General features: G+C 25.3%; 1 protein-coding gene across 1 annotated transcript in view; it reads left to right on the top strand.

The window, feature by feature from the left end:
• The window catches only part of LOC129611065 (uncharacterized), a 122,544-nt gene that overhangs the window by 46,135 nt on the left and 50,910 nt on the right, over window positions 1-25,499 (top strand). The window contains exons 4-10 of the mRNA XM_055523991.1: window positions 1-239; window positions 7,965-8,113; window positions 11,087-11,174; window positions 11,247-11,354; window positions 11,420-11,501; window positions 12,052-12,167; window positions 12,250-12,285. Coding sequence (XP_055379966.1) covers window positions 1-239; window positions 7,965-8,113; window positions 11,087-11,174; window positions 11,247-11,354; window positions 11,420-11,501; window positions 12,052-12,167; window positions 12,250-12,285 — 818 coding nt within the window. The remainder of the gene's footprint in view (window positions 240-7,964; window positions 8,114-11,086; window positions 11,175-11,246; window positions 11,355-11,419; window positions 11,502-12,051; window positions 12,168-12,249; window positions 12,286-25,499) is intronic.

The following is a 25,499-nucleotide window of genomic DNA, read 5'->3' on the forward strand; positions in this document are numbered from 1 at the left end:
CACAAAGATGCCTTACGATGATGATGATGATGATGACAGTGGTGGTGGTGTTGTTGATAATGGTGACAACGATTCAAAGAATAATAATGATAGAGAAATCGTTAAGAATGAAAGGAAACGTTCTACTAATGCTAATATCAGAAGTAGGTTTGCCATTAAAAGTAATAATCCTATATTATTAAGCAAAAGCCATCTAAATAGTAAACTAAGAAAAAGGGATGTTTCTTCGGCACATAATTGTAAGTATATTTTAAATATATATGTATATACAAGAATAAGATTATTATGTGAATGTTGCAAACTATTGAAAAGAGAGAAATCTTTAAGATTTTCATTTTATGCACATCATCTTTTCAGTTTCTTGTTCTTTTCTTCGTACTCGTATGTATGTTGCATATCACTACAGTGCATTGTATACTATGCTTCTATAGTCTTAAGAATGTTGCTATGGTAAACAAATAAAAAGAATTTTGAAAATCCATGTTTAAACATTTCATTTTGGTTGTGGCGTTAAAAGGATTTTGTTTTATATGCAGTTGAATCAAAGAGGAATTTGGTTCTCATATGACATATGTATATCATGAAGTTGAAGTTCAGAAATTGATAACTAAAATTTTCAATTCATATTTCAGTCAAGTTTATATTGTGGAATAAATTTTTGAATACTTAATGTGCAACGAAATATAAAATTTCAGATTATACACTAATTTTCTTTTTAAGTTTTATTAAATTATACGGATCTGTATGGAATTATAGATCTAGAACATTTTTCACAATAACTTTGTACCCGTAAAACGTAACCCGAATTTTTCATCTCTACCATTTGTTAAAACTATAAGCTTCCATTTAATAAAGCGTTTTTTGCTGTAAATCTTACAATTTTAAATAAAAAATTTTGATTTACGATTGAATTTAATAGTTAAATTTTGCTTTGAACGTAAGCGAATAACCTAATAACAGTTTTGTGCAATGTAAAAGTCTTTCTTTCAGTCAATCTTTCAGAATTTACGATTCTAAAAATTACCATAAATTTCATTTATTACTCTTTCTTTACCATTATCTCGTAACTTAACATTCAATGTGATATTTTGAACCTCAGCATTGTTTGAATTTTTAATAATAAATTTTAATACAGCAAAAAGTGTATGTACACACACACTATATACAGGTCATCCTGTAATTATTACACGTCAACTTTTTTTATATTAATTATACAGTTTTTCATCAGTTGTCAAAGAAAAAAAGTAAGATGAAAAAAAGTCCATTTTGTTTAAAGCCGCATTTTCAGTCTATTATTCGCTTTGTATTCTATTCATAACCATTTTGTTTTTTTTTTCATTTTTGCAATAAACTAAATTCTAATATGGTAGAAGTTTCATACATAATAAAGGGGCAAAGAAATTGAAAAGAAAAAGGACAAAATTAAAAAAAAAAATTTATTTGAACTCAAATTCTAATTCGAGGGGGGAGCTGAAGGGCTTGTAATTATGTACATGGTATCGGATTAAATGCAAAAGAAAAATTCCGACCATAACAGTTGTATTTAAAGTTTTAAAGTTTTCGCTTGTAAAATTGGATTTTTTCAAGGTACATGTATAGAGAAATTTATAAAATCATTGAACAGAGAAATTGAACTTCATTTCAATTTCTCTCTTTTATGTTGAATTACATATGTATGAGTTTATTGCATCCTAGTTTGCAAAATTTTTCAATTGTAAAAAATATTACAATGGAACATAAATTTGTATTGTTGACCAATATATGAATTTGTTCATTTCGTTGTAAAAGAAATTTGTCGAAAATATCCTCAGATTATGTTAAATAATTTATGATTCTTTTCTCAGAATTTATTTTTCAATCAGGCAGGTTGAATAATATTGAGTTTTCAGCAGAAATATCTTGTATAAATTATTGACTTTTTATTTCATTTAATTTATAATGGTCAATCATTCGGAATAAATATAAGGACATATAAGCCTCTTCAAATAAAACGTAAAGGTTAACCAAATATCATTGATTTAGGTATTGATGTAAAGACTTAATTGAAATTTTAATTCACTAATTAAAATCAATTAGCGATTTTAAAGTATTAATCTAATTATTTTCTGAGAGAAGTCAGTATTCAATATTATACGATTGCGTACAATGGTCTGTCAATATTGGTAACCGCTATTCAATAACAAAGGCTAGGTGATGTCAAAGCCATAGTAAACAGGATGATTCTGAAAGGTATCAAGGGTTCCCGAGTTTCAGGGATTTTAACGAATTTTTATGAAATTCTTACTTGGATTTTTTGGATTATAACTTCGATTCTTAAAAAGATAGGAACTTCAAACAAACAGTTTCTGAAAGGCCTAGTAAAGGGCCAATCAATCAATTTTTTTTTCTGTTTTATTTTTTCAGTATTTTCTAATAGATAGATAATTTCGCAAGAAATTTTTCGAAACCTTGAAATTTTTTTTATAGAATTTAGCTTAGCTACTTAAGCTTTAATTTGAATCCTCAAACATTAAAAAAATTTTCATGGTACAGAAGATATAGCACAAAAACCACAAATATTGTGGGCCAAAAATTTAATTGAAATCAAACCACATGTTGATAAAACTAAAATTAAATTCAATTTAATATTCCTTTATCCAAAAAATTTACAATTTTCTCAAAACAAACAGCAACTTTTCTTATGAAGTTCACTTAATTCGGAAAAAAATTTCTGTTTTTCTTCTTTTGAATCTATTTCTATTCAATCGCATATTTTAAATTAATTGCTTTACTGGAACATCTCTTTAGTTACATCTGCGGTACATCAATTTTAGTTTTTCTAGAAATAAATTTAAAAATTATTAATTCCCTTAAATTATTTATTAATTATTTATTAACTTCATAATGTTAATACCATATCATTTACATACTCCATTTTGTTCAAAAAAATTAAATTTTAATATTAAAAAAAATTTTTTTCAATTAAAATAAATGTCAAAATTTATATGGCATGTCTCTAAAAATTCGCTCCAGCTGGATAATTTTAGTAACTTCAGATGCCAAATGGTCTCTAGATTTTGAAAATATTTTTTGCAAATTTTTAAGTTGCACCCAATCTGAGAAGAATGCATTTAAAAATTTCAAACCATATAGGTACCATTTCTTATGAAAATTGGCAAAAATAAAAAACCTATCAATTTTTTTTACCAAGAAAATTTTCGAAAAAAAATTTTGATTACTAGATTTTTTTTTTATTTTTCCTAATACAAAATTCTAGTTTTTCATTTCAAAAATTTTAAATTTTTTAAATTCAATTTTTGTTTTTCAAATTAAAAGTTTGTATAAAATTTCGTTTCAATTTTGTTATTATTTATTTACATTTCAATAAAAACATTAAAATGCAGATTTTTTACCAAAATCACGGCTCTTCAAAATGTCAACTGTTTTTTCGAGTGACTCTTTTCACCAGAAATTAATGATACTTAATAATTACAACGCTTAAAATCCTTGTCTTTAAGGGTCTTTAAAATCTTTACATAAAAATGGTTTTGGCGCTACATCTTCTGTACTACAACAACTTTTTTAATGTTTGAGGACTCAAATTAAAGCTTAAATACCTACACTGAAAAAATTTTCACTATTATTTTAATAAAATTGATATCAAATTAATAAAAATGTCATTAAAATACATCCAATAATGAATAACTATCAAATTAATAGCGAATTATTAAAATAATAACACTTTAGAAGAGAGAGAATGAAAAATGAGAGAGAACTTAATTTAAGTGTTGTTGTTGTAAATTAATTACAATGATTATTAGTTTAATGCATAAAAACTTTATTTTAATTTTTTAAGACTATTGATTTAATAATAAATACTATTTTTTTAAAAATTGATGCTATCTGTTTAATAGCACCTACTATGGATTTAATAATAAAATTACTAATTTTAACAAAGAAATTTATTAAATTGATCGGCCAAAATGTCAATTTAATAAAAAAAGATTATTTTTTTAACAGTAGCAATTGTTAATTTAACAATACTCTCTATTAAATTAATTGCAAGTTAGGGTGATATTAATAGTAAAAACTATTGATTTAATAAAAGGAATTGTGACTGTTAATTTAATAATTCATTGATTTTATTAACAATATTTATTATTATGAAATTAAATTGCCTAGTGAACAAAAAAATTAACAAATTTATTCTATGCTAAAAAAATTTTTATCAAGAGATAATAATTTTATTACCACATTCAAATTATTATCTTGTTAAAATCTTTTTTATCATAAAAAAATTTAACATTTTTTTTATTTACCAGGATCAACAACAATTCATTTTGAAAGTAATAAGTATCGTTAATATAACCATCGAATTACTATCTTTACAGTAACAATTTCTCTTATTAAATAAATAATTTTACAATAACTTTCTAAGTTGGAAAATAAAACATTATAGTTATGCTTTGAAACTGAATTTAACCAAATTTTATTTTTCATCATTTTGATGAACTAATTCATGACACTATTTCATTTTTCATATTATTCATTACATACAAAAATATTAAGCTCTGTAATATTTATTTTTTACATCTAAATTAATTAATAAATTGATTACATATATTTATTGTTTTAAGTTCGCGATAAATTTTTATTGAGTTGTAGGTCATTTTTTAAATTTTTTATTGTTGGATTCCGTTATTTTCTTTTAATTCTTAAAAAAAACTCTTGAAGAAAAGTCCAGAATAATGATGCTGGCTGAGTATATTTAAGATGAAAAACATGAAATAATTTGAAGCATATATCAATAGCCCTTGTATTAAAATGTTGAATTGAATAATCTGAAATTTAAATTTAAGTATTACAATGACAATTAACTTTCCCAATTAATTTCTTTTTGATAGAAAAAATTGTTTAAACTTACTTTCAATTTTTTGCCAAACAAAAATGCGTTCTTCTAAAAGCACTTTAGCTCCTAATGGTATATACTTGTATGTCTCAAATAAAAATTGAATATGGTGTGGTTGCAAGTGTAAAAATGTTTGCACATCTATGTTTGCTTCTAGGTATACACATATTCAACAAGAAAAAAAAGCAAAAAATTTAATTTAATCTTTACGAAAATTTTCGTTTATTAACTTACCTTGAAAAATTTCCTTAATTTTACATTTTCCTTATTTTATTCTATTTTATAACTTATTTTATTTTTTTATTCTTTATTTGATATTATAAATACTTTAAAATTCTCACTAATTTTTTTTTTGACAAATAGAACTGAATTTTATTTAAAGTTTCACAATTGTTACTGCAACAATAGAGAATATGTTGTTTGTTTTGCTTCTAGATGACTACTAAAATATTAAATGAGAAATTTGCAAAACTCTTTCCTTTTATTTTTATTTTGATAAATGTTTTTATTAAAATTATAACATTTCAACAAAAATAATAAACTTGTTATTCGAGTAATAAGCAATGCTATTATATTAATGACTTGAAACCTACATTGCTCAAAAAACTCGAAAGATCTCTTGTTAATAATTTACATTATTCTCTCACTCTCAAAAATTTCGAAAATTTTATTGCAAAAATTATTAAACGAACAAATTGACTATTATTTTAAAAATCGATTCTAATTTTAACAAGAAGTAACGTTATACTGATAATTCTTATTATTAATTCTATGACTTGCGATCGAAATAACAATTTTTGTGATCAAAATAATAATAAATATTTTTTTTTTAATAACAAATTTTAACAATTTTTGTTATTATATTAAAAGTAATATTTTCAGAGACTATTTCAGAGAAGGTTGTACATTTGATAATTTTTTACATAGTTTTAATAATAACGTTTATTATTTCAAAAACTCCCGTGATTATTTTAAAAATTTTGTTGTTTAAAAGTAAGTTTGAATGGGCGATTATAAAAAAGATAATCTTTTACAGTTCAAATAATAACAAATGACATTACTTTCATAATAAATGATATTATTTTAATAAAAATGATTATTAAGGTTTTTAATAAACTTTTTAACAATCGATTTATTAAAAAAATAGTGAAATTTTTTTGAGTGTATGGGTTAAATTCTATAGAAAAAATTTCAAGGTTTCGAAAAATTTCTTACGAAATTATCTTTCTATTAGAAAAAACTGAAAAAATAAACCTGAGAAAAAATTTGATTTTCCCTAAAATTCGAATGCATGGTATTCCGAAGGCACATAAAATGCAAAAACATATTTTAGGGTCCTTTACTAGGCCCTTCAGAAACTGTTTTTCTGAAGTTCCTATCTTTTTCAGAATGAAAGTTGTAATCCAAAAAATCCAAGTAAAATTTTTTTGAAAATTCGTTAAAATCCCTGGAACTCGGAAATCCTTGAGATTTGGCACACATTGTGGAACAAAAGTTTTACCCATCTTCGATCCTGTAATCAATGGTATAATGTTGTTGTATATCTTTCTGAATCATCCTGTATAAAACGATTACGATGACGCACATATCAATTTTAATGAACGCGTAGTTTTAATGACAAAGTATCTGTTTATGATACAAGCGACATGATCTTGATATATGAAAATTCGATCATGTTAAAAAGTTGTTCTAAATAAATAGTTGTTTCAACACCATGTTTAAATAAGAATTCTTAAATACTATTTGTATACTTTTAAAAACCTTTTACAATATTGTAATTGAAAATAGATTTTATTCCATTTCAGATAAATATTACTTAAAATAGAATAATTTTTTTTCTTCTTCAGTAAATCTATGTTTATAATAATGTCCTCATTTTTTACAAATTCCGAATACCAAAAACGTTTACATAATGCCATACCATATACGATATCCTTTTCAATTAAGAATTTTCCACTTACATTTGAAATTGATTAGTTCGTCTTTGCAATCTACTAAAAAGACATATTCTTAAATTGAAAAGTAAAAGGGGATTACAAGTAATAAAAAATAATAACAAAAACAGTAACAACAAAAATTATACCCAAGTTATTTTCTAAATTAATTTCTTATCCACCTGTTTAATGAATAATTCACTTTTGAATAAAAATACAATTGTAATTTTTTTTTTCATTTTGCAAATAATAAAAAAAAATACAAATTATCTGTTAAATATTCTTAAGTACATTACATTTTATTTGTAGTACATTTTGAACAAAATAAGAAAGAAGTGTGTTTATTAGTTCAACTTTGTTTGTCCGTTGTTTCATCTATGAGTATCTTTCAAAGATCTAATATTCATACAAGTAGAATGGAAATATGGAGCTTTGTAGGGAATTGTATGAAAAAATTATTTCCTAAAACAAAATTTTCACCTAGTTTCAATTCATTGCCGATTTGCTGCCTCAAAAATTTTAAGGCAATTTTCCGACTTAATCGTTTAAAGTTTTAATATCATTTTGCAGTTAGAAATTTGTTTATCACTTTTTTTTTCGAGACAAATGGAAAATTTCCCTATTTTCCACTCAAATTAAAAAATATCAATGTTTAACCATACCAATAACCTCCTCCTTATTGAAAAGTACTCATTTACCTAATTTATCAAGCACTTTCCACTGAATCATTTGTGTAATTTTTGTGTTCGTCCTGAATATAATGTGCAATAAAATGTTCACATATTAAAAAGTTTTAATTTTAATTGAATGCACTTATAAGATTTTGCTTTTTCTCAAGAATTTTTTGCTTATTCTCAAGAATATTAATTGCTAATTTAAATATTTAGTAGGGAATGTGCTTGTTTACAAACCTGTGGTTTGATTATATTTCTTTTCGGTTTTTTTTTTAAGTCAATCGATTCCATTACGTAGAATGAGGTTTTATTCTTCAGTTGCATTTTACCTGTCTCACTTATATACTTGTTTTTTTTTTACAGAAAATAAAATTTTCTTTTCAATTTTAACGAATTTTACTCAAAAAATTTTTACATTAAACAATATTATTTTACATTTCAATTAATTTTATTTAAAAAAATTCATAGTACAACATGGACAGGTTACGGAATTCTTTCATCCAAGCTATAGAAAAGAATTAGAAGAACAGGATATTGAAGAGAAAAAACGAACTGGTAAAGGTACTGCACCAAATGGTGACGATTGGGTTTATTTAACAACATTTAGTAGAGTGCCGGTAAGTGGAAAATGAAAATTTCTTTTAACTTTTGTATTAAAGTTGATGTATATATATTTTGTCATTTGTACTAGTATTTATTTTCAAATTAATTGGATAGTTTCCATTCCACATACATAAATATTATATAAGTACAAGTTTTGTTTTTAATGATACGTCTGAAACTTTATCATAGTTTAAATAACTTTATGATTTATTTGAGATTAAATTTTATTATTGTAATTATATGGTATTTTGGTGTTCTTGTACAAAGTGGTTGTGGGCAATCACCTGTAAATTTTTCTTCAAACTGAAATGAAACTGGAACAAAGGGCAATTATTCATTTAATTTTCAAAGAAAATTAAATGAATGATTTTGGTCTGCGTCATATGATAACTTTAGACCAAATACATTTCATCAGTTTAATGGTACCTTTACCTACTAGAAACAAAGACTGTTTTAGCCAACAATAATAGGTCTTAAACTTTACTTATTACCAAATAATAGATTCAAAAATTTTAACAGTAACCAAAATTTTTAAATTAATTCACTTACACGTTTTTTCGACTTACTTTCTTAGTATTTCAGAAAACTAAAATTATATTCTTATAGAATGCAAGCGTTCTTTAAAAGAGTTTTCACTTTATAAAACAATAGAAATCCAAGTCACTTTTATTTTGAAATTTCAAGAAGTACTTTAGGTATTGTTAATTTTCAATTGTACAAAATATTCGCTCGAACTAGACACAAAACCAATATTATCTAATCGTCTATATTGAATAAAAATTCAATATATATATGTATATATATATGTATATATACATATACAACGCTTGCACTCAATATTATCTCAATAAAATTAACAATCACAGTAATTTGTTATCAACTATTACAGAAGTCATTAAAATAAAAATGAAAATATTTTTTTTAAATATTTGTGCCACAATACTTCCATTGTTGTTTTGAGAGAAATACGAGTATTTGACTGTGACCTTATTTTTGAAATATTTCTAATATTACGCACATTGAATACAGCCAACTTACTTATACATAAGAAAATTTATGTAAATAAGAGGTGTACTTTCATTTTCAATTTTATTAGCATATAGTAGATGTAAAATACAGCATTATAGCAAATGTGGGGGATATTAATAAATGTCATTGGGATATTTGAGTAAAAAATGAGCGACACATGAAAGTAGTTTCTAAAAATATTTCATTTCCGCTCTTCTTTTTCATATTTTTCGTTTTTGGAATTTTATGTAATGATGAAAATATTGTGGTTTTCAATAAAAAATATTTTTTAATTATGTTAAATATAATATGCACAACAAATATAAATTGTATTCTAATGTGATATACATATGTAATGTAACATTAATTAAATTAAAAAAATTTATTTTTAGCATATTCTTAAAATTATTAAAAACCATAAGTAAAAACCATAAGTAAAGTCAAATAATCTTAATTGACTGTGTAGAATATGTGAAAATTTTGGTAGTGTTTATTGTTTTCGTTTATTAATATATCGTGTTTTTACACTAACGGACGGACATTTATAATATAAGGCAGAATTTCACTCTAAACAAGAATTACATATTTATTCAGCAGATGACTCCTTCAAAAGGTTATATAGCTAAGGATCGCAGGGTATAGAAAATTTGCTTTTCAATTTAACATTTTCAACCTTTGTATTCAAAAAATTTCTGTAATAACATTTTAAATAGCAAATGCTTTCTTACCTAAAGAACATTTTGCATTAAAATATTGCATCCTTTTTAAATGTCAGAAAAAAGTAGAATATGTACAACGCGTCGCGTGAATGTAAAATATTTGCTTGTAACGAGCTTGTCAACACAATTTTGGTGCAATAAATTGTGTAAGTCCTTAAAATACATAGTCAGCCAAATCTTAGATTTCGACAATCTTGCAATAAAATTTTTGTTTCTAAGGCGAAGTTCGGAATGGTAGACAAAACCAAAGCTACTTCATTTCTTATCAAGAGACTCCATAAATCTATTTAAATTGTACATAATATTTTTAAGTTATTAGCATCTGAGATTGTTAACACGAATGTGCTGTGTAACATACCATTGATTTGCTATAAATTTGTTGAATTATTATGTTTTTCGCAACATTTTCATCAGGATTTCAAAAATATATGAAATAAATTCACTGTGCAAGAGTTGTAAAAACCGTATTTATTGTTTACTATTGCTATTGCTTTTTTTTAATGAGAACTCGTTACAGTCTTCTATTATACATAATTATGCTCTTTTTAGCAGAAATAATTTATATTTTTGTGAAAGGAATTCAGCGGAAAATCAGGGTTGAAAAATTTCTAGGTTAGACAAAAACTTTATTGATGCAAAATAATCCTCTCTAAAATGAAAATTATGTTGAAAGTTTTACAAAATATTATATTAGTTTCTTTTTCCTTGGAATACGGAATACACAATGTCGTTGATATGGGGTGAGATTAGTATATACATGTACATACATAACTATATGCTATCTGGATTGGAATTTCTCAAAGAAATATGAGATAACTTTTAAATAACCTTGAAAAAAAAAAGGTTAATTACATATAGTTAATGAATGTAATTCTTCCTGTTCAACAAATGCTGACTTTGATGGTATATGTGAAACTTGTTACATACAGAAGCATGAAGAAAATCTTTATTTGAATAACTTGAAGAGATGAGTTATAGTTTTAGAACACACAAAAACTTTATGATTTTTAGAAAAACTTTTAATACGAGTATAGAAATTTGATGTATGTATGTACTACCTGTAAATAAATTGGATTTTGAAAATTTTTGTATTTGAGAACTAAAGGAACATCGGTTATTCTTATCGAAGCAAAACTTTTTTTGTTTTGACTTACTAAAGGACTTGTTCTTAAAATTCGTAGTTTTCATAATTTTTTTAATAAAACTAGTTTAAGTTATGGAAAATTAAAAGAGAAACTTTTATTTTTATTTACCTTAAAGCAACAACAAGTAACAGATCATTGTAAAAAAGTTAAAGAATATTGTGCACCGGGTCCTATTGGACCAGTAGGGCCACCAGGCCCCAAAGGTAATTCTTCAAAATTTTTTCATTTAACTTTTGAATCAAATATAAATTTAATTGTTTAAATCTTCCGATTAGGTCCACCTGGATTGCCAGGAGTACCAGGTCACAAAGGTAATCGAGGAGATGTTGGAATACCAGGACCACCAGGATTTGATGGAAGAGAAGGTCCAAATGGACCGAGAGGTATTATTTATTCAATTAATTAAGCTTTTAATTTAATAACGATTCTATTTAAAACGAAAAATTAGGTCCAAAAGGTGATCAAGGACTTCCAGGAAATCCGGGTTTGGATGGTAGAGATGGTGTACCCGGTGAACCAGGTTTAGATGGGTATGTGATTTTGGTTTATATTGAAAAGTGGATGAAAAATTCATATCCTATTGATTTACAAATTTTGGTCACAATTTTTATTTTCACTCGTGTCAAATATTCCCCAAAATTCTCTAAAATGTTCTACGACCTCCTTGTAGAAAAGAGGGTGTGAAAGTAAGTTCATAAAATTCAGAGATTTCAATTGTTCTCTTGCCATTTGTTTGTTAAATATTTGACAATTTTAAAGCTATGTTAGATTGTCCTAGATACTGTAAATTTATTTCTCCAAATACAATGTTGAAGAATCTTTCGATCTTTGACTTTCCAGATTTCACTAAAAGAAAATGAAACTCAGGCTGAAGAAGCCTTAAACATGCTTCAGATTGTTTTCGTAATCAAGCGGAAGTTCATTTAATTAATTTTGCCCCACTAAAATTTAAATTATGAAAAACTTGCTTAGCAGAGCATAATATTTTTTTGTGTGGCCCCACTATTTGTATCTTTTAAAAACAATGCCTGCTTAATAATTATAATATTAATATATTTTTTAATCCTTTGCTTATTTAAGAGTTCCTGGCAGAGCTGGTGCTGATGGTATACCAGGCAAAAATGGTGTTCCGGGAATAAATGGTACAAATGGAATGCCTGGAATTAATGGTTTACCTGGAGCACAAGGACCAAAAGGTATCATCAAATTATTTACAAAAATATTCCTCTTTTGTAATATTCCTATTTTTTGTACTTTTTTTTTGTTTGTTTAAAAAAGGTGCTATGGGACCGCCTGGTGAACCCGGACCAAAAGGTAATTTATATTAAATATACATAAAAGTTAAACAAATTATACTATTTACATTATATATTATATTAGTGCCTGTGTATGTATGTGAAAGCATATTCAAAATAGAATTATGTTGACTTAATGTATTATAAATGACCAAGGAAAAAAAAATCAATTTTGAAGAAAAATATAGAAAAAACAGAGTTCACTATCGAAGTAATAATTTGAGTGTGTGAGAATGAAACAAGTTAAACATAATTAATTGTGTATAAAAGAAAGCACATTTCTTCAAATGTATTGCTGAGAAAGTAGAAAAACGAGTGTTCATTTAAATTTCCTTGCCAAAATATGCAGTATTAATTTCGCAAGCTTGTTTTTAAAATCTGTCTGTTCTTTTGTCTTTTAGTCTATTTACAAAGCTTTTAAACGCAGCCTGAAATAGAAAGATATTTTATTATACATACAAATTGATCGTACTTATTTTTGTAAACAAAACTTTTTTCTATATTCAGACTTCAAAGGTTACAGGCCTTTTTCATGTTTTTCTTCAAAAGTTGCAGACATTCAAAGTCTTAAAAGTGCTATTTTTTGGTTAATTATTGTAACGAAACCTCGAAATTGTAAAATTTGAATTTTTGACGCTTTATATTTCCAAAAATGCAAGCCTTTCAAAATTTCCATATTAATAAAAATAATTACATTAATTTATGCATTTAATCCATTCGACTTATCCATTCGACTATTGTGTTAACGCTTCATTCAATCTTTTCTCTTTCATCCTAAATATATGCAACAATTTAAGTGTAACTTAATAACTAGTATGTAAATTGTTTATTAAAAAAATAAATTCAAGGGTCAATTAAAAAAATTAAAAGTGCTTCTTTTAAAACCATTGGTTTCACCCGAATTTGTTTTATTTTATATTCTAATTAGCTCAACTTTAATAATTGAGACTTGAAGCTTAAACTTAAGTAATTGAGATTTGAAACGAATGTTAACAATGAGAACTACATGCAACTAGATTTGTGCGGAGCAATATATCGATTCCTTTAAGACATACTGGCATTGTGAACTTCCAAAAAGGAGCTTCTAATATTAAGAGAGAGGGGTAAATAATTTTTTTAAATAATTTGTCATATTAACTAAAGTCTAAATTTAAGTTTTTAGACAATCCTCAATTTTTATAACAAAGTATTTATGTGCCAAATATTTATTTTATTATTATCCTGTTTTTTTTTTGTTTTTACCTTTTGCAAAAAGGTAAATTTGCTCATCAGAAAAAGTTTGTCAAAAAAAGATCAGGAAAACTTATAAAATGAAAAAGACAAATTATGTGTATGAAGCTTCAAAGTTTACTTTTATTTTATCATTCAGAAAATATACGTATAACATGTACATGTAACCTTCTTTAAAAAGTTAAATATTTGTTGTACACATACAGGAGGAGTAAAGTTGTTACACGATAATTGTATTTACTCTTTTCTTTCTATATCTATCGTCGTCAGACATCAGACGAATATTTCAAGGATAAAATTTTAACATTCGCTAATACAACGAAAATGAGAGGAAAAAAGAGATGAAGAGGAAAACTTCATATTAATTTGATTATTCAACTCTCTTATTATTATTATTGTTGCTTAAAATTCTCTACTATCAGAAAAAGGTGTTTTTTCTGTCATAACACACAACATTCACCTTACCGAAAATTTATTTACATAATATTAAATTTTCTCTCTTACATTTTTTGTTTATTATTTTTTTTTTGTTGTCTCTTTTATTTAAATGCCAAAAATTCATCAAAATGGAAATAATATTGACATGACATTAAGAAATTGAGTGTTTAAAGTAAAAAAAAAATTTTGTATGTAGAAGAGTAAAATTAAATGGGGACCGAAGTTGAGTACAAAAAAAAATTGCCACTTTAAATTTATTTGGGAACACAATGGAAAATCTTTACTTAATGTATTAAATTTTTTTTTTATAGCGGATTAAAAAGTAGCCTTTTCAAATATTATCGTATAAGTAAAAAGAACTTGATTGTATAAGCAAACTTCATAAGAATATTGAAAGTAAATTGCCATTTATTTATGAAGTTTTTTTTAAGGTCAAGATAATATTGCGAATTTCTTTTTTTGTACGAGTGATAGATTAGCAAATTTGGCCTTGATGTACTAATTTGTATAGCATGTCAAACGATTGTAGATTGTAGAGTAAAAGTAGCTTAATGTATTAATAAAATGGCCATGATTCAAAATTTTTGATTACTTTTTTGGCAATTTGATTAAATTTGTGAAAGAACTTATGGGGAATAAGTGTATACTGCTAGAAATGAAAATATTAAGTGAAAAGTACCGATACGTTTTAAGCACAGTTCGTATGTATAAATTTTTCTCAAAAGCTTTGTAATTTATATTTTGTAATTTTATTTATTTCCGGAATTCCCTTAGTATACAACTCTTTACAAAAACCAGAGTCACACTATTCAGAATTAAATAAGGTATGAATAAGTCATCTATATGGGCGGAAATCAAATAATATGGGTTGAAAGTTGCCATAACTCAATTTTCCCAAAATTAAAATTTTTCATTATTTTGATTTCTAAAATATATATTTTACCTTGTTTCAGTTGTTATTACCTTGTTACAATTCCAAATATTCAGTCTAGCCTAATATGCAAATTCTAATGAAATTGAATTCATTTAATGACGCAGGGTCTGTCTACTGTACCTGATAGAAAAATTTATAATGAAAAATTCAAATTATAAATACTCGTATCATATTTCTATGTTTTGCCGAAATTTGTTGCTACTTGGCTGTATTTTGCTAGTACAACTTAAAAACGGATTCATATACAATTTTCATTTTTCGTTTTTTGATCATCCCTCGTTCAAATATTTGCGCATTCATACACAATTTTTTTTTTGTAAAATTTTGGATTTTCTAAAAGAATCCACTTGATTTAACTTTTGATATTTTTTTATAAAAAAAAAAAATTTTTTTTTGTGCCTTTTTAACGATTAATCAAGCATAAGTTATCAATTTGATCTGATTTTATTTTTAATTCTTACTGGAATTTGTGTTAGGATGAAATACAGATTTTTTTTTACATACTGGCACATTAAATGGTTAGCAAAGTTTTCGATTTTGGAACTTTCATATAACTGGAAAACATTTCATTTTTTTTTTTGTTTGACACTCAAGGATCTTTTCTTCCTCTTTTTTTGTTCTGATGTTCAAAAGGATCGAAGAAATTAAAAGAAATGAATGATAAACGATAAATCTTTATATATGAATGATTTTTCTTTTACAATAAATCCATAAATTCCATAAATTAAAATTAAAATCAAAATTTTTGAATTACAAAAGTTTCATTCTTATACTTTTTTTAAAGGATCACAGAACTTAAGCCCTTTATCTTTTTTATTCGTAAACTGGTACGATTTTATTCGTGTATACTTATAAAAATAAGGTATTATAAAAAACTGGATTCTTTTGTAATGTTGGGAGTATCAGAAGTACATAAAATTATAATATTTCTATTCTTACTGCTCAATTCTATTAAAAATTGCCGAGATCTACATATTCATTGTTTAAAATTAAACTAATTTATACTAGTCTCAGGAATCTTTTGAAAATAAGTTTAATTAGAATTATAAATTAACACATAAAGTGACTAATTTCCTAAAATAGATCACATTCACATTTCTCAGAAACTTTCAAGACTCCTCTTTTTCAAATAAAACAATATACTTATCACATTCAAATTTTATAATCAATTTAAAGAACATTGTGGAAACATTTATGGCGAAGTTTGTCACACAATTCTTTCAGTCACCTGTAAGTTATTATTTATACTCTAGTCTATTGTTGTATATATTGGTTTCAGTATTTCGTTAGGATTTTAGGAATCTTATAAATTTTTCAACGCCAATAGGTATATACTTGTGTATGTATGTACATAAGAATTGGTCAAGCCAACTTTGTCTTTATCAGTTTTTTAATAAATGAAAAGTTTGATAAAAATAAAAACTGAAATAAAAAAAATGCAAAAACCTTTGCAAAAAACTTTTTTTAAGGCGAATTCCTAAAATTCTTCCCCTATATATGCTTAATATGAATAGACCAATAAATTCGAATAAGAGAAGAAAGCATATGAAAAAAAAGTTAAATACAAGAAATTAAGAAAAAAATTTTTTCTTGAAATAAACAAATAGATTATAACACAGACAAAACAAAGTTTTTATATACATACTTAAAAAATCCAAAGGAAAGAAAAAGGAAAATTAAAAACAATCATCGAAACAGAAAGGAAAATCGACTTTTTTTTTTATTTTTTAATAAAGGATATTACATTTTTACATAAGGACGACGACTATTCATATACAAGCTAAACCAAAAAAAAAAATTAGCAGAGGGAGAAAAATTTATTTTTGTAAAGGAAAAGATTGATGTCTGCTGTCACATTTCTTTCACGTTTCATATTGGCAAAATAATCATATATTATCATTTATCTATTCACATACAGAGGGTGTCTCGTTCGTAACGCAACAACTTTAATAGTATTTGATTATACTAAATCATTGATACAATAAAAGATTTGACGAAAGCCGGTTTTGAACACTCGACCAGGAATTTAATTAATTATTGTTAATCGAATTCTTGTTTGTTATGTTAAGACTCACATATAGATATTGCTAAGAAACGGAAGTTAAGTAAAAGTGAAGACTGTGAATCTAATTTTATTTACAAATATTTTGCTTGCATCAAAAATGATTAATAATATTACAGTCAACAAATTATTAATATTACAGTCAGTTACCGTCAGATACAGTTGCCAAACAGTAACTTTCACATTTCCTAAAACCAAATTAATATTGAAGGTTCTAAAAGTGTTTTCGGCGCATGTAATAATGCAGTATTATACAATTGAAAAAATAAATATCGCAATTCGTATTAAATTATCATTAAATGCAATATGGAACTTGTGATATGACTCGAATGACGACACATATTAAAACATTTATTGCTTATAACTTCCATGAAAATTTGTTAATAAAACGTCGTAGTGCAATGAGAAGTGAGGCTGCATAAAAGAATCATTAAATTGTTTGTCGCATTTCTTATGATTTTTATATTGTACAGCAGAAGGTTTAGAATAAATTTGAATTTTGATTTTATTTCTTTTTTCAAATCCCTTTTAATATTTATAGCATGTACTTCAAATATTAAACGGAGTACCCTTTACCTTCACAAAATATGTATATAAAATTGTAATAGAATAAAATTTACATATGATCATTATTATACCGTACTTCAATATATTTATATACATATACATACGCATGTATATCATATTCAACTACATGCATGTGTGTAAGTATGCATACATATGTAAAAATGTTAATATCTGTCAATGTTAGGAGTCAAATTACAATCGATTTGTTTATGATTGCGTGCTTAAGGTGAAGGAAGAAATTATAAGTATATTGAAGTAGAGGGGGAGGAAAAAACAACAAAAGTTTTAACACTGTAAGGCATAATAATAATGTAATGTAAAATATGAGGAGAGATGTAACAAAATAGAAAAACCTTTAAAGTGTAACTGGAAATATTTATATGTAGGCATTTTGTATTTCTTCATACAAAAACTTGTATACTTATAAATAAGTACAATATTTAAATGGGGTTTTCATTTTATTTATGTGTGAAAATATTTTCATAAAATATACATGTAGATCTATATCTACCTATATTATTGTATATTTTAAACATATTCACATAAATTATAATAAAATAATAATATTAAAACAAAAGAAGCTTCAGAACAAAAAATGTAATAAAAATAAAGCCGAAGAAGAAAAAAAAGAAGAATTGCTTTGTTTTTTAAGTGGAATTGTGGTGAGAATATAAATTTGGTTTAATTGGAATAGATTTTTTATTAGATATATTAGAAAAGTGCGACTTTAATTTTATAGACACATATATAATACATGTGTATGCATGTAACGTTACAAAAACTGAGTAGCTTATAAAAATAAAATAATTTTGTAACCATAATGTAAAAATAAAAATAGCAATAATCTTGATAACTATGAGGTACTTACGTTGGGATATAAAAATTAACATATAACTCTTATCAATTTTGTTAAAAATCTGTAACTACATTGCTGCTGTCCAGAGTCCGCTTATATTCTCCTTACGTACTTTTTTTATAAATTAGTAACCAGATTTAAAAGAAATTTCAGTTAAGACGGAAATATTGAAATAAAAAAACCGAATACATCTAACACTTGCTTTTTAAATATTATATACATAGCCCAACATTTGAATAGCGGCAGGAAAATTTATTGTTCATGTAAATGGGCTATGCCACAAACCGAAGGAACACAACTATTAAGAAAATATAACGCAATCGAAAAAATGAAAGAATTTATACTACTCTATTCGAGAGCATATAACGCACTAGGTAAGAGCTTATTCCATATAGTATACAGCCTTAAATGTGCCATATTTTCAATATTCGAATTTATAGGTTGGTTTTAACTTTTTTAAAACCACTCTTTTTCGACTAAATCCTTGTATAGAAAATCCACAACTATAAGTAAATAAAAAAAAACTAAATTGTGTAAAACCTTAAAAAATATAATGTGATCCTTTATTAGAACATGAAAAATACAAATTAGATAAAATAGAGTCAAGATAGCTAAAACTTATCAAAGTTAAATATTCCAATTAAATGATTTTTTAAGAGAGAAAGCAAACAAAGAAAATAAATCAAATCCTAGAGAGTTTCCTACATGAAATATATTTTGATATCATCGCATCCTTAAGGCTATTTTTAAAAATAAAATTTAAACATTTCTTTTATTGCGGATATGAAGAGAAAAAACAAGAATAAAGACAAACAACAAATTTAATTCGAACATAACATGTGAAAAAAATATAAGAGAAAAATCCTTATCAATTTTCGAAACGATCATGTGCCAATTTAAAACTTTTCTTTAGAAAATTATTGTATTTTTTTTTGTTATATTAAGCTTACGTCAGTATTAAAACTTGCGTATATGTGAGATTTACATGGCTATCAGATCAAAGGAAAACTTTGCAAAATTCTTCATCAAAATATGAGAAATAAAAAACTTGAATATGTAGAGAAAATAAAAAAAAGAAGAGTTTCTTATCATTAGCCAAAGGATAAAAATAAAAGGATAACATTTTAAAAAATGTGCACATTCATGCATACATGAACATTTTATTACAAATTAAGATTTTTTCTTTCTTATCTTAAAAATTTCACTAACTTTATGGTCTCTTAATGGACGCTATTTGATGGACTTAATATTATTATTCTTTTTTTTCTTATTATTTTGGAAATGTAAAATTACATATAAGATACAAGAAGGTATTGTAATCGAAACAAAATTTTTTATATCATTTTTTCAAGGAAAATTCACTTCTCCATGCTAAAAAAAACGTAAATTAAGTAATTTTAGAGAGAAGCTGATTTATCTCTCTGTTTGAACGTTCTCATATTTCAATTTCGGATGCAACGATTTTAATGAAAATTTATGCTGAAATTTTATAGGTCTTACATCTGACAGTACAATAATACAACAACTTTTCCTTTGAAAATTAGCCGCCCTTAAATACATATTTTTTTCTAAAAAAAACAAACCGAAAATCTTTACAAAAAATCAAGGCCGATTGTTATACTGGCCGATTTTAATAGAATATTAAACTGGCCAATTCCGAACAGAATTGTATTAAATGTAGTATTTTAGTTTTGTTCGTCAAAGGATTCAACTAAAAAATTTTTAAGGAAAATCATGCTCTAGAAAACGGAAATTCTACTAAGAATCAAATTAACAGTTTTAGAGCCGTATTGAGATAAATATTACTAATTTTACTGAAATAAGTGTACATATTATTTATATTCTAATAACATTCTGCAACTATTGCCCAAAATTTACCCATCATGAACTGACTAAATTGGTCAGGTGGTAGAAAATTCAGTCGGTTTTATGATGACCACATTAGAGATTTCTATTACATATTCCAATTTTAAATTACAAGTTTTTTTTTTAAATTTTCATTTTAATCTTATGTAGTTTTCATCAATCTTCTTAAGAGCTTATTACAATAATAAAATACAACTTCCAGCTATAAAAAATAATAAAAATTTTAAAAATATTAATAATTTCTCATAAAATACTCTCAAGTTTTCTATTTATATAAAAATTATGTATACACGCAATGTACCAAAATAATTCTATAATAACCTAAAAATAATTAAAATTAGATGACCTGTGGGAAATTGCTATTTTCGTTAATATTCCAACATATAAAAGTAAGTTTTGTTGCTAAATTATCAAATTATATGGGAACTGTCATATTATATTTCATGACAGAAATAATAATTTAGACTGATAATCCTCATATGATTCAATAAAATTAAAATAATCAGACACAAGTAACGTATAATCATAAAAAAATCATATAAATATTGCCTAATATCGTTTCGACTTGGGTAGTGAAACCACTCAAAAAAAAGTAAAGAACGCAACTTGAATTAAAATTACTATTTTGTATAATAATAATATGGGAAACTTCAAACTATATAGCCTTGATAATTCCAATTTAATAGTAAAAGGCAAGGGCTTTAAATTGATCAGTTGAAGCTATCTGGGATTATTGTAATATTTTGAGTTCTTAATGTAAAAGAATGAGCAAGGGCCCCAAATAATTATACCGGGCGATCTAAGTCTAGTGTAAACGCACTCGGGGAGTGATTTCTAGGGGTATTTTAGGAAAAAAATCGTATAGGTTGTAGAGGGGGAGCTCTGGCTTGTAATGGTAGTTTTGGAGTGTTAAAAAAAATTCAATTGAAAATCGAATCATCCTCTACAAATTTTCTGTGCATAATTTTCATGAAACGAGTGCCGTTTCGCAGAGAAAACGGTAAAATATGTAAATAGTTTCCCACAAGAAAAAAATCAAATACTCAAACTTTTACTTATATACAGTAAAATACTTTAGTTATTACAAAATATCCTTGTCTTTATTTGGATCGTAATCTAGAACGTGAAAGCAATGCAGCTTAGACCCTCTAATGTACTTTTAAGAACTTAAAATTTGAATCAGTTTTAATTTTTTTTTATGAGTAATTTTGCTATTTTTTAAAATGATCTTCGCCAATGAATACTAACAAGGCTCTCTATGTGATCAGTCTATCTCATTAAATAAGATCAACATATCATTTTGGAATGAAATTGCAAAGAAAAAAATATAAGAACAAAATGGAAAAGCAATAAGTGAATGCTTTACTTTTGTAAATCGTCACTGAACCTACCATAACTACGAACGAATTCAATCTTTTCTTTAGATATACGTCTACTATGGAGTACACGTTTAGTTAACTGAGTGTTTGGAGTTTAAAAGTTCATGTTTAATTTGAAAGCATTCTTAGACTTCATTAAACTTAATTGAGTCAAAACAATTCTTAGTTTAAGGTCTATTACTAATTGGTTTTATTATTTGAAATTAAATCAATAATATCTGCAGTGAACTTAATATACAAATACAAACATACATCTTTAAATTTTCATCATAATTATGTAATATCTACTTCTTCAAATCTCATGTTAATGAAAATTTTATTTTTCATTTCGTTTTGGTTTTCTTTAATTTTCTCTGTTATATTTTTAATAAAGTGAATGAAAATTGGAATAAATTGGAACTACACAGTTCGATAGAAAAAAAAATTTAAGAAAACTTTCTCTTTTTCAAAATCATAAGAAGTTTTGAAGTGAGAACAGAATGAAAAAGTTGAAGTGTCCTTATCAAACCGTCATAAAATAAAATTTTCTCGTCCTAAATTTTTTTTTTTTGGTTTTCTTTTGGTTTTTTACTTTATAAAGTTTACGTACATATTTATTTATATTTCATTTTTCTTTTATTTTGTATAATAAAGTTTTAAAAAATATTTTTGATTTTGAAAACTTTAATTTTAGAGCAATGAAATTTTGCAATATGAAAGAAAATTTTCTCAATAAAACTTCAAAGAACACTACTCGTGTATAAAGAAGTAGATCAAATTATTTATTATTGGAAAAAATTATTATATATGTACTTGGAATTCATAAAAATATTTATATTCATATATAAAGTTGTGTGTTTTATTTATGGGGGTCACAATATGTGCTATTTATAGAGAAAAATAAGAAAAATTAGATTAAGAATTGATGGAAACAATCTTAGATCAATATTGTTTTATACACTCACTTTTTACAGAAAAATAATTATTTTGCAGGACAAAAAGGAACTTAAGTGATAATAATATTATGATTTATTCTTTTGTTGGCTTCCAGTGATTTTCTTGTAGGATTTTTTTAAAAAAAATCCTTGACATCCAAATTACATTGCTACCCTATACCACATACCGCATATTGGGATCGAGGATATATCACCTTGTTCTCAATATGCGTTATCCAAAATACCTAAAATTTACTCGTAATACTGAAAATTACTACTATACATACTTTTTTTGTAAAACCTGTTTTTTTTTTCAACCTGTTCTAAAATGCATAAATTTAGTAATTACTTTAGAGAGAAAACCATAGAGAAAACAGCTAAGAAAGTTCGTAGTATTTTACAAATGTGTCAAAGAAATAAACCAAATACATTATTTTTACAATTTTGCTAACAGCAACTTCAAATACTTGTCTTTCATAAATGTAACTTGTATTTTTCTGTCATGACTATAAGATTTCCGTTGCTACCGTAAATAAGATTAAAAATGCAAACAAAATGGCTTTGTATTTTGCCGCAAAATAAAATTCTATTTAAGTTTGACTGTATTAATCGAACATAAGTGAAACTTTTCTTAAACAAAAAAATTAATTTATAGGGCATAGGTATGTTATTTCTTAGTTCATTATGGATGCAGATTCAATAATCTGCCAAAGGAATATTTCACTCTGCTGTTATAGAAAGTTAAGTCTTTAAATTTTGATTTAAAAAGCTAAAGGGGCTTTGTAAGACTAGTACAGTGGGACTTTGCTGATTGTCACAATTATAAAATTTGCATATCTCCGCTTGAGAAATAAAAGTTTAAAAATTCCTTCTACTAATTTTAAATAGTAAAATTTCGTAAAAATATATTTTCAACACTATTGCAATTTACATAATATAAAAATGATTTGCATGTTTATAGGCGCAAAAGTTGAATAATCTTTTCCAAAACGTCTTTTTGTAAACTAAAAAATGGCAAACCGCGTAGAAAAGTAAACAAAATCTCACACTTTTAAAATTATAATGCAATATTCAACTTTTCTCTTCATTTCAGACCACTATACATTTGTATAATTTGCAAGTTAAAGTTAGAATAGAAAAATATAGAGAAGAAAAATAAATAGAAATAGAAAAATTTAATTTTTTCCTTACTATTTCCATTTTTGAGTTTGACATGTTGCATCAATTGAATAATTTATGACGGTTTCTTTTTTCTTCCTATGTAATTCAGGCAAGAAAAAAAATTCAGAACAAATTCTGAGGATATACGTATAAGACCCTTCTATGTATTTCCTACAAGTTTTTTTTTTGTTAAACGTGGAATTCCTTTTACATTTTCATTTTGCTTTGTTAAAGTTTTTCATATTTTATAAAGTGTGTTTGAATTTCAAATTGGAAAATTAAAATGAAAAATCTTAAAGAGTTGAAATTTGTTTATTTCTTGTTGCCTTTCCTTTCCACAAAAATAATGAAAATGAAAATGTTCTTAAAGAAAAAGATGAAAAAAAGGACCTAATGAAAAATGATATAAAATTAAAGGTGTAATTCGCTTCGTTAAATTCAAAACAGAAAAGTAGAATATGAGAAAATAGGAGGAGACGGAGAAGGAGGAGATTGAGTATATGCATAGGAAGGATAAATAAAAATTTAAAAAGATTTTTGTATAAAATATTTTATTCATAAATTTTATAAAAAGAACATTCATATAAACTAATATTTACGAGTATAAACACACGCACGTACGGCCTACATACATATTTATACGGAGAAAAATCATTACCAAGGTCGGAAAAATTTTCTTTTTAAAATGCTTACGTTACATATGTAAAAATCGTGCTTTGGTTTTATTAAAAATTTAATATTTTTAAAATTCATTTAGCTTTCGAACATACATACGTTGTCTACGTACGCATATTATTGTAAAAATAAAATTTTGAAAGCTTGCATTTTTGTTTTTTGTGTGGATTTGGTATCCGCATTGAGTATTAAAAAACAGATTTTATATTTTAGCAGAATAAAAAAAAAACAAGAGAATTTCTTATATCCTTACACGCATTCCTTATTCATTTAAAAACATATGTGCCACACATCTTACTACTTTTCTTTTTTACGTGTACAATAAATATTTGCTGTAAAATTTTGATAAAATACGGGTGATGAACGATTTAATTAATTCATTTATATTTTAAGTGCTATTGTAAATTTAATCAAAATAATGTGAAATATATATGGAAAAACAAAATGAAATTTATGTCTAGGATGGGCAACATATAAAGGTTTGAAGCCTATAGCAGTCGGAAAATAAATATGAATTCGACAATAAAGGGGCGTATTTGAATCATCAATATGAATCGAATGCCAATTTCGAATTTAAAAAATATTTTTCAGGCTTCTAACGCTGCGAAATTCATCAAATTTGTGTGGGATTCATTTATGCTTAGTACATTTTCTCAATACAATTACTATAAGCAAGACAGTCAGAATTCAATGGTTTATTTATTTTGAAAAATAAATTTGATTTGGACTAGCATAAAAATCTTGCTTAATTTTAGATCAAATTGAACATATGATGATGAACAAAATATTAAATTTTGATAAAAAGATTTTAAATCTGCATGAGTAAAGGACGATTATTGCAAAAACGTTTAAGCAAAATGGTTTATATTTCTGTTCCTATAGCACGTCCTGAAGCAATTAACAGAATTATCTCCCAGAACATCCTTTTTGGTAATCATACGCAGTTTTCTTATCATTGAATTTGAAATTAGGGTTAAATATAGGACTAAAAATATTATGATTGTGACTGATTCTGCTTCATTATTTAAAATGTCTAAAATTCGAATCTTATAAAATAAATTCACTTCAATTCTTTAAAAATCAAACCCGCCATCTTCTACCCTATATCAAGGTGGAATTTTTATAGTATTTTTAGAACTCTTTATTTTTAT

Source organism: Condylostylus longicornis, unplaced genomic scaffold (assembly GCF_029603195.1).
Source record: "Condylostylus longicornis isolate FDR11 unplaced genomic scaffold, ASM2960319v2 ptg000048l, whole genome shotgun sequence".
Taxonomy (NCBI): Eukaryota; Metazoa; Arthropoda; class Insecta; order Diptera; family Dolichopodidae; genus Condylostylus; species Condylostylus longicornis.